At 38.6% G+C, this 16,719-nt stretch overlaps 1 protein-coding gene across 1 annotated transcript in view; it reads left to right on the top strand.

Moving 5' to 3' along the window:
* The window catches only part of LEAP2 (liver enriched antimicrobial peptide 2), a 112,932-nt gene extending 96,593 nt beyond the window's left edge, over nucleotides 1-16,339 (top strand). Inside the window, exon 3 of the mRNA XM_053717176.1 lies at nucleotides 16,169-16,339. Coding sequence (XP_053573151.1) covers nucleotides 16,169-16,205 — 37 coding nt within the window. The 3' untranslated portion in view covers nucleotides 16,206-16,339. The remainder of the gene's footprint in view (nucleotides 1-16,168) is intronic.
* Nucleotides 16,340-16,719: the final 380 nt, after the last annotated feature.

Genomic DNA, 16,719 nt, shown 5'->3' with positions numbered 1-16,719 from the left:
TTAAAGGGACACTGAACCCAAATTTTTTCTTTCGTGATTCAGATAGAGCATGAAATTTTAAGCAACTTTCTAATTTACTCCTATTATCAAATGTTCTTTATTCTCTTGGTATCTTTATTTGAAATGCAAGAATCTAAGCTTAGATGCTGACCCATTTTTTTTCAAATAAAGATAGCAAGAGAACAAAGAAAAAACATAATTTATGTAAGAACTTACCTGATAAATTCATTTCTTTCATATTAGCAAGAGTCCATGAGCTAGTGACGTATAGGATATACATTCCTACCAGGAGGGGCAAAGTTTCCCAAACCTCAAAATGCCTACAAATACACCCCTCACCACACCCACAATTCAGTTTAACGAATAGCCAAGAAGTGGGGTGATAAGAAAGGAGCGAAAGCATCAAAAATAAGGAATTAGAATAATTGTGCTTTATAGAAAAAAATCATAACCACCACAAAAAGGGTGGGCCTCATGGACTCTTGCTAATATGAAAGAAATGAATTTATCAGGTAAGTTCTTACATAAATTATGTTTTCTTTCATGTAATTAGCAATAGTCTATGAGCTAGTGACGTATGGGATAGCAGATACCCAAGATGTGGAACTTCCACGCAAGAGTCACTAGAGAGGGAGGGATAAAATAAAGACAGCCAATTCCGCTGAAAAAATAATCCACAACCCAAATCAAAAGTTTTAATCTTTATAATGAAAAAAACGGAAATTATAAGCAGAAGAATCAAACTGAAACAGCTGCCTGAAGTACTTTTCTACCAAAAACTGCTTCTGAAGAAGAAAAAACATAAAAATGGTAGAATTTATTAAAAGTATGCAAAGAAGACCAAGTTGCTGCTTTGCAAATCTGATCAACCGAAGCTTCATTCCTAAATGCCCAGGAAGTAGAAACTGACCTAGTAGAATGAGCCGTAATCCTTTGAGGCGGGGGACTTACCCGACTCTACATAAGCATGATGAATCAAAGATTTTAACCAAGATGCCAAAGAAATGGCAGAAGTCTTCTGACCTTTCCTGGAACCAGAAAAGATAACAAATAGACTAGAAGTCTTTCTAAAACCTTTAGTAGCTTCAACATAATATTTCAAAGCTCTTACTACATCCAAAGAATGTAAAGATCTCTCCAGAGAATTCTTAGGATTAGGACACAATGAAGGGACAACAATTTCTCTACTAATGTTGTTAGAATTCACAACCTTAGGAAAAAATTTAAATGAAGTCCGCAACACCGCCTTATCCTGATGAAAAATCAGAAAACATAATTTATGTAAGAACTTACCTGATAAATTAATTTCTTTCATATTAGCAAGAGTCCATGAGCTAGTGACGTATGGGATATACATTCCTACCAGGAGGGGCAAAGTTTCCCAAACCTCAAAATGCCTATAAATACACCCCTCACCACACCCACAATTCAGTTTAACGAATAGCCAAGAAGTGGGGTGATAAAAAAGTGCGAAAGCATATAAAATAAGGAATTGGAATAATTGTGCTTTATACAAAATCATAACCACCACAAAAAAGGGCGGGCCTCATGGACTCTTGCTAATATGAAAGAAATGAATTTATCAGGTAAGTTCTTACATAAATTATGTTTTCTTTCATGTAATTAGCAAGAGTCCATGAGCTAGTGACGTATGGGATAATGACTACCCAAGATGTGGATCTTTCCACACAAGAGTCACTAGAGAGGGAGGGATAAAATAAAGACAGCCAATTCCTGCTGAAAATAATCCACACCCAAAATAAAGTTTAACGAAAAACATAAGCAGAAGATTCAAACTGAAACCGCTGCCTGAAGTACTTTTCTACCAAAAACTGCTTCAGAAGAAGAAAATACATCAAAATGGTAGAATTTAGTAAAAGTATGCAAAGAGGACCAAGTTGCTGCTTTGCAGATCTGGTCAACCGAAGCTTCATTCCTAAACGCCCAGGAAGTAGAAACTGACCTAGTAGAATGAGCTGTAATTCTCTGAGGCGGAGTTTTACCCGACTCAACATAGGCAAGATGAATTAAAGATTTCAACCAAGATGCCAAAGAAATGGCAGAAGCTTTCTGGCCTTTTCTAGAACCGGAAAAGATAACAAATAGACTAGAAGTCTTACGAAAAGATTTCGTAGCTTCAACATAATATTTCAAAGCTCTAACAACATCCAAAGAATGCAACGATTTCTCCTTAGAATTCTTAGGATTAGGACATAATGAAGGAACCACAATTTCTCTACTAATGTTGTTGGAATTCACAACTTTAGGTAAAAATTCAAAAGAAGTTCGCAACACCGCCTTATCCTGATGAAAAATCAGAAAAGGAGACTCACAAGAAAGAGCAGATAATTCAGAAACTCTTCTGGCAGAAGAGATGGCCAAAAGGAACAAAACTTTCCAAGAAAGTAATTTAATGTCCAATGAATGCATAGGTTCAAACGGAGGAGCTTGAAGAGCTCCCAGAACCAAATTCAAACTCCAAGGAGGAGAAATTGACTTAATGACAGGTTTTATACGAACCAAAGCTTGTACAAAACAATGAATATCAGGAAGAATAGCAATCTTTCTGTGAAAAAGAACAGAAAGAGCAGAGATTTGTCCTTTCAAAGAACTTGCGGACAAACCCTTATCTAAACCATCCTGAAGGAACTGTAAAATTCTCGGTATTCTAAAAGAATGCCAGGAAAAATGATGAGAAAGACACCAAGAAATATAAGTCTTCCAGACTCTATAATATATCTCTCGAGATACAGATTTACGAGCCTGTAACATAGTATTAATCACAGAGTCAGAGAAACCTCTTTGACCAAGAATCAAGCGTTCAATCTCCATACCTTTAAATTTAAGGATTTCAGATCCTGATGGAAAAAAGGACCCTGTGACAGAAGGTCTGGTCTTAACGGAAGAGTCCACGGTTGGCATGAGGCCATCTGGACAAGATCCGCATACCAAAACCTGTGAGGCCATGCCGGAGCTACCAGCAGAACAAACGAGCATTCCTTCAGAATCTTGGAGATTACTCTTGGAAGAAGAACTAGAGGCGGAAAGATATAGGCAGGATGATACTTCCAAGGAAGTGATAATGCATCCACTGCCTCCGCCTGAGGATCCCGGGATCTGGACAGATACCTGGGAAGTTTCTTGTTTAGATGGGACGCCATCAGATCTATTTCTGGAAGTTCCCACATTTGAACAATCTGAAGAAATACCTCTGGGTGAAGACCATTCGCCCGGATGCAACGTTTGGCGACTGAGATAATCCGCTTCCCAATTGTCTACACCTGGGATATGAACCGCAGAGATTAGACAGGAGCTGGATTCCGCCCAAACCAAAATTCGAGATACTTCTTTCATAGCCAGAGGACTGTGAGTCCCTCCTTGATGATTGATGTATGCCACAGTTGTGACATTGTCGGTCTGAAAACAAATGAACGATTCTCTCTTCAGAAGAGGCCAAAACTGAAGAGCTCTGAAAATTGCACGGAGTTCCAAAATATTGATCGGTAATCTCACCTCCTGAGATTCCCAAACTCCTTGTGCCGTCAGAGATCCCCACACAGCTCCCCAACCTGTGAGACTTGCATCTGTTGAAATTACAGTCCAGGTCGGAAGCACAAAAGAAGCCCCCTGAATTAAACGATGGTGATCTGTCCACCATGTTAGAGAGTGTCGAACAATCGGTTTTAAAGATATTAATTGAGATATCTTCGTGTAATCCTTGCACCATTGCTTCAGCATACAGAGCTGAAGAGGTCGCATGTGAAAACGAGCAAAGGGGATCGCGTCCGATGCAGCAGTCATAAGACCTAGAATTTCCATGCATAAGGCTACCGAAGGGAATGATTGTGACTGAAGGTTTCGACAAGCTGTAATCAACTTTAGACGTCTCTTGTCTGTTAAAGACAGAGTCATGGACACTGAATCCATCTGGAAACCCAGAAAGGTTACCCTTGTCTGAGGAATCAAAGAACTTTTTGGTAAATTGATCCTCCAACCATGATCTTGAAGAAACAACACAAGTCGATTCGTATGAGATTCTGCTAAATGTAAAGACTGAGCAAGTACCAAGATATCGTCCAAATAAGGAAATACCACAATACCCTGTTCTCTGATTACAGACAGCAGGGCACCGAGAACCTTTGTAAAAATTCTTGGAGCTGTAGCTAGGCCAAACGGCAGAGCCACAAACTGGTAATGCTTGTCCAGAAACGAGAATCTCAGGAACTGATAATGATCTGGATGAATCGGAATATGCAGATATGCATCCTGTAAATCTATTGTGGACATATAATTCCCTTGCTGAACAAAAGGTAAGATAGTCCTTACAGTTACCATCTTGAACGTTGGTATCCTTACATAATGATTCAATATTTTTAGATCCAGAACTGGTCTGAAAGAATTCTCCTTCTTTGGTACAATGAAGAGATTTGAATAAAACCCCATCCCCTGTTCCGGAACTGGAACTGGCATAATTACTCCAGTCAACTCTAGATCTGAAACACATTTCAGAAATGCTTGAGCTTTTACTGGATTTACTGGGACACGGGAAAGAAAAAATCTCTTTGCAGGAGGTCTCAACTTGAAACCAATTCTGTACCCTTCTGAAACAATGCTCTGAATCCAAAGATTGTGAACAGAATTGATCCAAATTTCCTTGAAAAAACGTAACCTGCCCCCTACCAGCTGAGCTGGAATGAGGGCCGCACCTTCATGTGGACTTAGAAGCAGGCTTTGCCTTTCTAGCTGGCTTGGATTTATTCCAGACTGGAGATGGTCTCCAAACTGAAACTGCTCCTGAGGATGAAGGATCAGGCTTTTGTTCTTTGTTGAAACGAAAGGAACGAAAACGATTATTAGCCCTGTTTTTACCTTTAGATTTTTTATCCTGTGGTAAAAAAGTTCCTTTCCCACCAGTAACAGTTGAAATAATGGAATCCAACTGAGAACCAAATAATTTGTTACCCTGGAAAGAAATGGAAAGTAAAGTTGATTTAGAAGCCATATCAGCATTCCAAGTTTTAAGCCATAAAGCTCTTCTAGCTAAAATAGCTAGAGACATAAACCTGACATCAACTCTGATAATATAAAAAATGGCATCACAGATAAAATTATTAGCATGCTGAAGAAGAATAATAATATCATGAGAATCACGATGTGTTACTTGTTGCGCTAAAGTTTCCAACCAAAAAGTTGAAGCTGCAGCAACATCAGCCAAAGATATAGCAGGTCTAAGAAGATTACCTGAACACAGATAAGCTTTTCTTAGAAAGGACTCAATTTTCCTATCTAGAGGATCCTTAAACGAAGTACCATCTGACGTAGGAATAGTAGTACGTTTAGCAAGGGTAGAAATAGCCCCATCAACTTTAGGGATCTTGTCCCAAAATTCTAATCTGTCAGACGGCACAGGATATAATTGCTTAAAACGTTTAGAAGTTGTAAATGAATTACCCAAATTATCCCATTCTTTGGAAATTACTGCAGAAATAGCATTAGGAACAGGAAAAACTTCTGGAATAACCACAGGAGCTTTAAATACCTTATCTAAACGTTTAGAATTAGTATCAAGAGAACCAGAATCCTCTATTTCTAAAGCAATTAGTACTTCTTTAAGTAAAGAACGAATAAATTCCATTTTAAATAAATATGAAGATTTATCAGCATCAACCTCTGAGACAGAATCCTCTGAACCAGAGGAATCATCAGAATCAGAATGATGATGTTCAGTTAAAAATTCATCTGTAGGGAGAGAAGTTTTAAAAGATTTTTTACGTTTACTAGAAGGAGAAATAACAGACATAGCCTTCTTTATGGATTCTGAAACAAAATCTCTTATATTATCAGGAACATTCTGCACCTTAGATGTTGAAGGAACTGCAACAGGCAATGGTACTTTACTAAAGGAAATATTATCTGCTTTAACAAGTTTGTCATGACAATCAATACAAACAACAGCTGGAGGAATAGCTACCAAAAGTTTACAGCAGATACACTTAGCTTTGGTAGATTCAGCACTTGACAGCGATTTTCCTGTAGTATCTTCTGACTCAGATGCAACGTGAGACATCTTGCAATATGTAAGAGAAAAAACAACATATATATAAAGCAAAATTGATCAAATTCCTTAAATGACAGTTTCAGGAATGGGAAAAAATGCCAAAGAACAAGCTTCTAGCAACCAGAAGCAATAAAAAATGAGACTTAAATAATGTGGAGACAAAAGTGACGCCCATATTTTTTTCGCGCCAAATAAGACGCCCACATTATTTGGCGCCTAAATGCTTTTTGGCGCCAAAAATGACGCCACATCCGGAACGCCGACATTTTTGGCGCAAAATAACGTCAAAAAATGACGCAACTTCCGGCGACACGTATGACGCCGGAAACGGAAATAGAATTTTTGCGCCAAAAAAATCCGCGCCAAGAATGACGCAATAAAATGAAGCATTTTCAGCCCCCGCGAGCCTAACAGCCCACAGGGAAAAAATCAAATTTTAAGGTAAGAAAAATGTTAAATTAAAATGCATTATCCCAAATATGAAACTGACTGTCTGAAAATAAGGAAAGTTGAACATTCTGAGTCAAGGCAAATAAATGTTTGAATACATATATTTAGAACTTTATAAACAAAGTGCCCAACCATAGCTAGGAGTGTCACAGAAAATAAGACTTACTTACCCCAGGACACTCATCTACATATAGCAGATAGCCAAACCAGTACTGAAACGAGAATCAGCAGAGGTAATGGTATATATAAGAGTATATCGTCGATCTGAAAAGGGAGGTAAGAGATGAATCTCTACGACCGATAACAGAGAACCTATGAAATAGACCCCTTAGAAGGAGATCACTGCATTCAAATAGGCAATACTCTCCTCACATCCCTCTGACATTCACTGCACGCTGAGAGGAAAACCGGGCTCCAACTTGCTGCGGAGCGCATATCAACGTAGAATCTAGCACAAACTTACTTCACCACCTCCATCGGAGGCAAAGTTTGTAAAACTGAATTGTGGGTGTGGTGAGGGGTGTATTTATAGGCATTTTGAGGTTTGGGAAACTTTGCCCCTCCTGGTAGGAATGTATATCCCATACGTCACTAGCTCATGGACTCTTGCTAATTACATGAAAGAAAAGGAGATTCACAAGAAAGAGCAGATAACTCAGAAACTCTTCTAGCAGAAGAGATGGCCAAAAGGAACAAAACTTTCCAAGAAAGTAATTTAATATCCAGAGAATGCATAGGTTCAAACGGAGGAGCCTGTAAAGCCTTCAGAACCAAATTAAGACTCCAAGGAGGAGAAATTGACTTAATGAAAGGCTTGATATGAACCAAAGCCTGTACAAAACAATGAATATCAGGATTATTAGCAACCTTTCTATGAAAAATAACAGAAAGAGCAGAGATTTGACCTTTCAAAGAGCTTGCAGACAAACCCTTATCCAAACCATCCTGAAGAAACTGTAAAATTCTAGGAATTCTAAAAGAATGCCAAGAGAATTTATGAGAAGAACACCAAGAAATGTAAGTCTTCCAGACTCGGTAATAAATCTTTCTAGACACAGATTTACGAGCCTGTAACATAGTATTAATCACTGAGTCAGAGAAACCCCTATGACTAAGAATCAAGCGTTCAATCTCCATACCTTCAAATTTAAAGATTTGAGATCCTGATGGAAAAATGGGCCTTTAGATAGAAGGTCTGGCCTTAACGGAAGTGTCCAAGGTTGGCAACTTGCCATCCGAACGAGATCCGCATACCAAAACCTGTGAGGCAATGCTGGAGCCACCAGCAATACAAACGAACGTTCCATTAGAATTTTGGAAATCACTCTTGGAAGAAGAACTAGAGGCGGAAAGATATAAGCAGGTTGATAATTCCAAGGAAGTGACAACGTATCCACTGCTTCCGCCTGAGGATCCCTGGATCTGGACAGATACCTGGGAAGTTTCTTGTTTAGGTGAGAGGCCATCAGATCTATTTCTGGAAGTCCCAAGATTTGAACAATCTGAAGAAATACCTCTGGGTGAAGAGACCATTCGCCCGGATGTAACGTCTGGCGACTGAGATAATCCGCTTCCCAATTGTCTACACCTGGGATGTGAACCGCAGAAATTAGACAGGAGCTGGATTCCGCCCATACAAGTATCCGAGATACTTCTTTCATAGCCTGAAGACTGTGAGTCCCACCTTGATGATTGACATACGCCACGGTTGTGATATTGTCTGTCTGAAAACAAATAAACGATTCTCTCTTCAGAAGAGGCCAGAACTGAAGAGCTCTGAAAATCGCACGGAGTTCCAAAATGTTGATTGGTAATTTCGCCTCCTGAAATTCCCAAACCCCCTGCGCTGTCAGAGATCCCCATACAGATCCCCAACCTGAAAGACTCGCATCTGTTGAGATCACAGTCCAGGTTGGATGAACAAAAGAAGCCCCTTGAATTAGACGATGGTGATTCAACCACCAAGTCAGAGAAGATCGAACATTGGGATTTAAGGATATTAATTGTGCTATCTTTGTTTAATCCCTGCACCACTGCTTCAGCATACAAAGCTGGAGAGGTCTCATGTGAAAACGAGCAAAAGGGATCGCGTCCGATGCAGCAGTCATGAGACCTAGAATTTCCATGCACAAAGCTACCGAAGGGAATGATTGAGACTGAAGGTTTCGACAAGCTGAAACCAACTTCAGACGTCTCTTTTCTGTTAGAGACAAAGTCATGGACACTGAATCCATTTGAAAACCCAAAAAGGTTACATTGAGGAATCAAGGAACTCTTTGGTAAATTGATCCTCCAACCATGTCTTTGAAGAAACAACACAAGTTGATTCGTATGAGATTCTGCAGAATGTAAAGACTGAGCAAGTACCAAGATATCGTCCAAATAAGGAAATACCGCAATACCCTGTTCTCTGATTACAAAGAGAAGGGCACCGAGAACCTTTGAAAAGATCCTTGGAGCTGAAAGAATTCTCCTTCTTTGGTACAATGAATAGATTTGAGTAAAACCCCAGACCCCGTTCCAGAACTGGAACTGGCACAATTACCCCAGCCAACTCTAGGTCTGAAACACATTTCAGAAACGCCTGAGCCTTCACTGGGTTTACTGGAATGCGTGATAGAAAAAATCTTCTCACAGGCAGCCTTACCTTGAAACCTATTCTGTACCCTTGTGAAACAATGTTCTGAATCCAAAGACTGAATCGAATTGATCCAAATATCTTTGAAAAATCGTAACCTGCCCCCTACCAGCTGTGCTGGAATGAGGGCCGCACCTTCATGCAGATTTGGGTTTTGAATTTCTAAAAGGCTTGGATTTATTCCAGACTGGAGAAGGTTTCCAAACGGAAACCGTTCCTTTAGGGGAAGGGTCAGGCTTCTGTTCCTTATTCTGACGAAAGGAACGAAAACAATTAGCAGCCCTATATTTACCTTTAGATTTTTTATCCTGAGGCAAAAAGGTTCCTTTCCCCCCAGTAACAGTTGAAATTATAGAATCCAACTGTGAACCAAATAATTTATTATCTTGGAAAGAAAGAGAAAGCAATGTTGACTTAGAAGTCATATCTGCATTCCAAGATTTAAGCCATAAAGCTCTAAAATAGCTAAAGACATACACCTGACATCAATTCTAATGATATCAAAAATGGCATCACAAACAAAGTTATTAGCATGTTGAAGAAGTTTAACAATGCTATAAGCATTATGGTCTGAAACTTGTTGCCCTAAAGCCTCCAACCAGAAAGTGGAAGCTGCAGCAACATCAGCCAAAGAAATACCAGGTCTAAGAAGATTACCTGAACATAAATAAGCTCTCCTTAGAAAGGATTCAAGCTTCCTATCTAAAGGATCCTTAAAGGAAGTACTATCCGCCGTAGGAATAGTAGTACGTTTAGCAAGAGTAGAGATAGCCCCATCAACTTTGGGGATTTTGTCCCAAAACTCTAATCTATCAGATGGCACAGGGTACAATTTCTTAAACCTTGGAGAAGGAGTAAATGAAGTACCCAGACTATTCCATTCCCTAGAAATTACTTCTGTAATAGCATCAGGAACTGGAAAAACTTCTGGAATAACTACATGAGGTTTAAAAACCAAATTTAAACGCTTGGTAGATTTAGTATCAAGAGGACTAGACTCCTCCATATCTAATGCAATCAACACTTCTTTAAGTAAAGAACGAATAAACTCCATCTTAAATAAATATGAAGATTTATCAGTGTCAATATCTGAGGCAGAATCTTCTGAACCAGATAGATCCTCATCAGAAACAGATAAGTCAGAATGATGGCGGTCACTTAAAAATTCATCTGAAATATGAGAAGTTTTAAAAGACCTTTTACGTTTACTGGAAGGAGGAATAACAGACAGAGCCTTCCTAATAGAATTAGAAACAAATTCTTTTACATTAACAGGGACATCCTGAACATTAGATGTTGAAGGAAAAACAACAGGTAAAGGATTATTACTAATGGAGACATTATCTGCGTTAGAAAGTTTATCATGACAACTAACACAAACTACAGCTGGAGGAACAGTTACCAAAAGTTTACAACAAATGCACTTAGCTTTGGTAGAACCAACATCAGGCAGCGTCTTTCCAGAAGTAGATTCTGATCCAGGGTCAGGTTGTGACATCTTGCAATATGTAATAGAAAAAACAACATATAAAGCAAAATTATCAAATTCCTTAAATGACAGTTTCAGGAATGGGAAAAAATGCAAAATAAACAAGCCTCTAGCAACCAGAAGCAATGAAAAAGTGAGACTTAAATAATGTGAAAAAAAGTGGAAACAAGAATGACGCCCACAATTTTTTTTTTTAGAATCAAAGTTTTTTATTGAGGAATACCAGAAATACAAAGGTAACATACAATAAACATTATACATAGAATTGAAAGATGTCACCTCTAAGGTTTTATCAAGCCATCAACCTCTAGCATAACATGAAGTAATCACATTCTGGCACTACCTCTTTTTCATTTTGTTTCCTATGTCAAAATACAGAATGAAGAGAAAAAAAAAAAGCCATTCACAGTTTAAATATCCAAAACAACTTGTACATCCTATAGTATGGTAAACTAAGGATAACATAAAGATGTAAGAAAAACTTATAACAATATATTAGCAATTGCGGATATTAACAGTTGCGGATAAATACTGCTTATTTGTTCACTTACAGTAAGGGTGAACAGTAGCTAAAGGTGAAGGCGGGGAGCGGAGCCATAAATTATATTGGTGCTAACGGGCTTCCCAGGTTATTATCGTGATAGCTGATCTATATAAGTATACTTAGGTGGAAACCTGATGAAAGTCCCTGGGATAAGATGAGATATAGGGGGCTTCTAGATAAGCTCCTCTCCTGGGGTTTAAGGAAATTTCTCTCCATATATGGGGGCTTCTAGATAAGCTCCTCTGTTGAAGGAAAAACAACAGGTAAAGGATTATTACTAATGGAGACATTATCTGCGTTAGAAAGTTTATCATGACAACTAACACAAACTACAGCTGGAGGAACAGTTACCAAAAGTTTACAACAAATGCACTTAGCTTTGGTAGAACCAACATCAGGCAGCGTCTTTCCAGAAGTAGATTCTGATCCAGGGTCAGGTTGTGACATCTTGCAATATGTAATAGAAAAAACAACATATAAAGCAAAATTATCAAATTCCTTAAATGACAGTTTCAGGAATGGGAAAAAATGCAAAATAAACAAGCCTCTAGCAACCAGAAGCAATGAAAAAGTGAGACTTAAATAACGTGAAAAAAAGTGGAAACAAGAATGACGCCCACATTTTTTTTTTTAGAATCAAAGTTTTTTATTGAGGAATACCAGAAATACAAAGGTAACATACAATAAACATTATACATAGAATTGAAAGATGTCACCTCTAAGGTTTTATCAAGCCATCAACCTCTAGCATAACATGAAGTAATCACATTCTGGCACTACCTCTTTTTCATTTTGTTTCCTATGTCAAAATACAGAATGAAGAGAAAAAAAAAGCCATTCACAGTTTAAATATCCAAAACAACTTGTACATCCTATAGTATGGTAAACTAAGGATAACATAAAGATGTAAGAAAAACTTATAACAATATATTAGCAATTGCGGATATTAACAGTTGCGGATAAATACTGCTTATTTGTTCACTTACAGTAAGGGTGAACAGTAGCTAAAGGTGAAGGCGGGGAGCGGAGCCATAAATTATATTGGTGCTAACGGGCTTCCCAGGTTATTATCGTGATAGCTGATCTATATAAGTATACTTAGGTGGAAACCTGATGAAAGTCCCTGGGATAAGATGAGATATAGGGGGCTTCTAGATAAGCTCCTCTCCTGGGGTTTAAGGAAATTTCTCTCCATATATGGGGGCTTCTAGATAAGCTCCTCTCCTGGGGTTTAAGGAAATTTCTCTCCATATATGGGGGGGGGGGAAGCCAACATGATTCAAAGCCCTTAGATTTTTGAGTATGGCTATTCTAGGTATGTAGATACACTATGAGGAGGTTAATGGACTTAGAGCCCTTTACTTTCAAAGACGCTAGCGGACCAGAGAGATAGATTAGTACTCTAGGCAACTAAATCGAATATCAATTTAATGTCACAAAAATTAAGTGTGCAAACTCGGCTATCATCTATTATGCGCTTTATGTGGGATGAATAGCTATGGAGATAAATGGCGCCCCAAGCCCTAGCCTAGGGGATATGGAATACTATGTATGCAAAGCTATACAAGTAGTTTTGAGATATCTAGTAATTCCCTATGAAAATACTACAGTATGCCGCTCCGGCCGCAAGCGACACACTCCAGCACTTAATAAAATAAGGCCATCCCATCTAGCCTAGACGCCTAAGTTACCAGGGTCCTAATAATGAGATTATGTCCCATATATATAACTCAGTAACATCACTGCCTGTATGCTCCGCTGATGTAGAAATATGACATGGCATCTCTAAACAACATATTAAAAATAAACTATCTTTAAACTAGCAGAGAATAGAAATGCCACGGGAGGTGTGAATAGTTACACAAAAATTCGGTGAGATGGCAATAAATACTATATAAACAGTTCTAGTGTTCATCTTAGTTATAAAGTGGTAAGATAACTTGCTTTGCGATATTAATTATATATAAGACAACTAGGGTATCTTTGCTTAGAGGAACATGTAGTAAGCTATTGGGGGTACATAAAACAGAGAGCTGGTGGAAGAACAGTTCATGCATACAGTATAAGAATTATCAACAGACAATAAATGGTATGTGCTTGAATCCCATTCCTGAGAGCTAAACATAAATTACCATATATAATAGCTGCATGCAGTTATGCCATACAACACCTAAATTCAGTTCAACAGCCAAACGTAGCCATCTGAAATTTTCTCATAGAAATGTCTAGCGGCAACAGATTCACAGAAGGCTTATGTATTAAGGGGGGGGTCACATAAAACCAAGCCCTTACATAGAAAGTGGTTTGGGGTTGTATCGTGAAACAAACTACAATCCTTATTCTCAAACTTTAAGGTCATCATCCAGGGAGTAGTGTAATACAAAGTAAGGCATTTTAACGACAAGACTGTCTGGGAGCTGAATAATAATTAGGCATAGAAGCTCCAGATTTAGGAGCAGCACTAACCAATATCTCTCCGGTGGAACTGATCTAAGCCAGGGGAGTCATATATCTTGAAAGAACAGCAGGGAACATTTCTAAACTGCCGCCGGCAGAGTTGTAATAGCAGCTTGTCTGCGAGGGTAAAGCTACCTATAACCTCTCCATACACTTCAGCCGAAAAAAATAAATGTCGTACAGCCCATAAGCTCTCAGTTATCTCGGCATCGCCGATTAGCAGGGCAATCATACTGACTCGGGCTTCGAGTGGATAGGATACTGGGAGCGGGCCCCCACCCTGCGCTCCAAAGTAACGATCATCCGGCGTAGCAGGCCTCCTGAGCTGCCTCACAGCTGTAGCATGGTGTGGCACCGCTTCCACTACATTAGCCCATGGTGAGTGATCTTGCGTTTGCTCTTCAAAGTGCTTTTCGTCTCAGAGGCAGTGGGCCGCAGAATGCAACATCGCTGATAGTAATCCGTTCTGCTCACTGCAACAGGCTCAGCACTCCGCACATCCACATAACACCTTTCCTCCAGGACTTGAGATTCCTCTCCTCCATGGTAAGGGATATCTAGGGTGCCCGGTCTGGTAATTTCCTCTGTCCCCCATAGAACCGATGGGTTTCTTTTGAGGATTGTAACTGCCTTCAGTTCTTCAGTGAGTTCATGGTAGTGGGCTTCGGTGGAGAGTAGTAATTTGCGTAGCGCTAGTATAATTTGCTGCTCCATAGATTGTGTTAAATCTGGGTTCGAGTGTGAAAAAATAAAGGCAGTCCTGCCGATATCCACTATGCATACGTGTTTCATATAATGGCGGCTTACTCCAAATATTTATCTCAGCAGGCCAGAATGATCTCCGTGCTGTTACTTCGCCAAATATTCTGACAGGGAAGTCTGTATCAGCTGCTGCAGGTTCTAGGACTCAAGTATTGCATAAGTTACAGTTTAGGATTCCATTTTTTGTGTTAAAAACTACTTTTTGAGATTCTACTGCAGGAGCTCTGGTAAAAGACGTCTTGTTGTTTCGGCTACCGGCTCCGCCCCCGACGCCCACATTTTTTGGCGCCAAGTATGACGCCCACATTATTGGCGCCAAGTACAACGCCCATATTTTTGGCGCCAAGTATGACGCCACATCCTTTGGTGCCGAAAACGACGCCCACATTTTTTGGCGCAAAAAAACATCTGTGATACACATGCGTCAAAAAATGACGCAACAACGAACAAACTTCCGGCGTCAATTTTGGCGCCGGAAATGACATTTTGCGCCAAAAAAGTTTGCGCCAAAAATGACGCAATAAATTGAAGCATTTTCGGCCCCCGCGAGCCTAACAGCCAACAGGGAAAAAAGTCAATTGAAAATTTTTAAGGTAAGAAAAAAAATATTTATTTATATGCATTATCCCAAAATAATGAAACTGACAGTCTGAATGAAGGAATACTGATTATCCTGAATCATGGCAAATATAAGTTTAAACACATATATTTAGAACTTTACATATAAAGTGCCCAACCATAGCTTAGAGTGTCATAAATAAAATAAGACTTACTTACCCTAAGACACTCATCTACATATAGTAGATAGCCAAACCAGTACTGAAACGAGAATCAGTAGAGGTAATGGTATATAAGAGTATATCGTCGATCTGAAAAGGGAGGTAGGAGAAGAAATCTCTACGACCGATAACAGAGAACCTATGAAATAGACCCCCTAGAGGAAGACCATTGTATTCAAATAGGCAATACTCTCTTCACATCCCTCTGACATTCACTGCACTCTGAGAGGAAAACCGGGCTTCAGCCTGCTGCGAAGCGCATATCAACGTAGAAATCTAGCACAAACTTATTTCACCACCTCCATGGGAGGCAAAGTTTGTAAAACTGAATTGTGGGTGTGGTGAAGGGTGTATTTGTAGGCATTTTGAGGTTTGGGAAACTTTGCCCCTCCTGGTAGGAATGTATATCCCATACGTCACTAGCTCATGGACTCTTGCTAATTACATGAAAGAAATTGATAATAGGAGTAAATTAGAAAGTTGCTTAAAATTGCATGCTCTATCTGAATCACAAAAGAAAAAAATTGGGTTCAGTGTCCCTTTAAACCTTAGAACTTTATAATATTATAAAATAATTATACTATGCATGAAGATAAAAGGACACTAAAGTCAAAATAACCTTTCATGATTCAGATAGAACATGCACTTTTAAGAGACTTTCTGATTTACTTCCATTATCGAATTGTACACAGTCTTTTTATAGGCACACTTTGAGGCACCAGCTCCTAAAGGGTGTGTGCAAAAGTTCATAGTGTATATGTATATGAGTCTGTGATTGGTTGATGGCTATCATATGATATAGGGGCTGTCAAAATGAAATGCATTTTGAAATTTGTCAGAAAAAAAAATAAATTTACTGCTCATTTAAAATTCAGAGTAGGTGCTATTGCATTGTCTTTTTATTATGCATGTGTTGATTATGGAGTTCTACTGTGTTAAATGTTTAAATAACAAAATTACTTTAGGTAACTTTCTTTTTTTTCTTTTTCAGCAACAATCGCTGTTCTCTGAAGACATTCAATGATTAATTTGATCTCCCCCTTTGCTGCAGCGAACAAAATATACAACATATTACTAACACCAAACAAGTTGCTTTAGTGAAACTTATCTAAAAATACTTTATTTATTAATATTGAACTCCTGTTTGCAAAATTTGCACTTATATTGTATGTGTATTTATTTATTTAGAATACATTTTCTAAACAGCATCACTGTGGAGTGGCAGGTGATTATATTTCTGATACTGCTGCAGTTAACACAACTTACCTGTGTTTTTGCAAGTCCGCAATAGATATTTATTTTCCAAATGGGAATGTTTCAAGCAGGTCTGCAAATCATAATTAATATTCGACAAACTGTGCAACAGCTCTCTTTGTCTCTATTTCGGTTTAGTTTCTATAATCTATTAAAGACATCAATCTTTTTGTGTTGTTTAAAAAGGAAATAACAATGTGAAAATAAACTGTGCACAAAGTCCTTGTGTAAATAAACAAAGAAACCATTAAATGCCTTTGATATAAGTACCCAAAGATTCTTAAGTGA

This window comes from Bombina bombina, chromosome 6, assembly GCF_027579735.1.
Source record: "Bombina bombina isolate aBomBom1 chromosome 6, aBomBom1.pri, whole genome shotgun sequence".
In the NCBI taxonomy this organism is placed as follows: Eukaryota; Metazoa; Chordata; class Amphibia; order Anura; family Bombinatoridae; genus Bombina; species Bombina bombina.
Note: the sequence above shows the minus strand (reverse complement) of the source record. Positions and strands in the feature narration are given on the sequence as shown.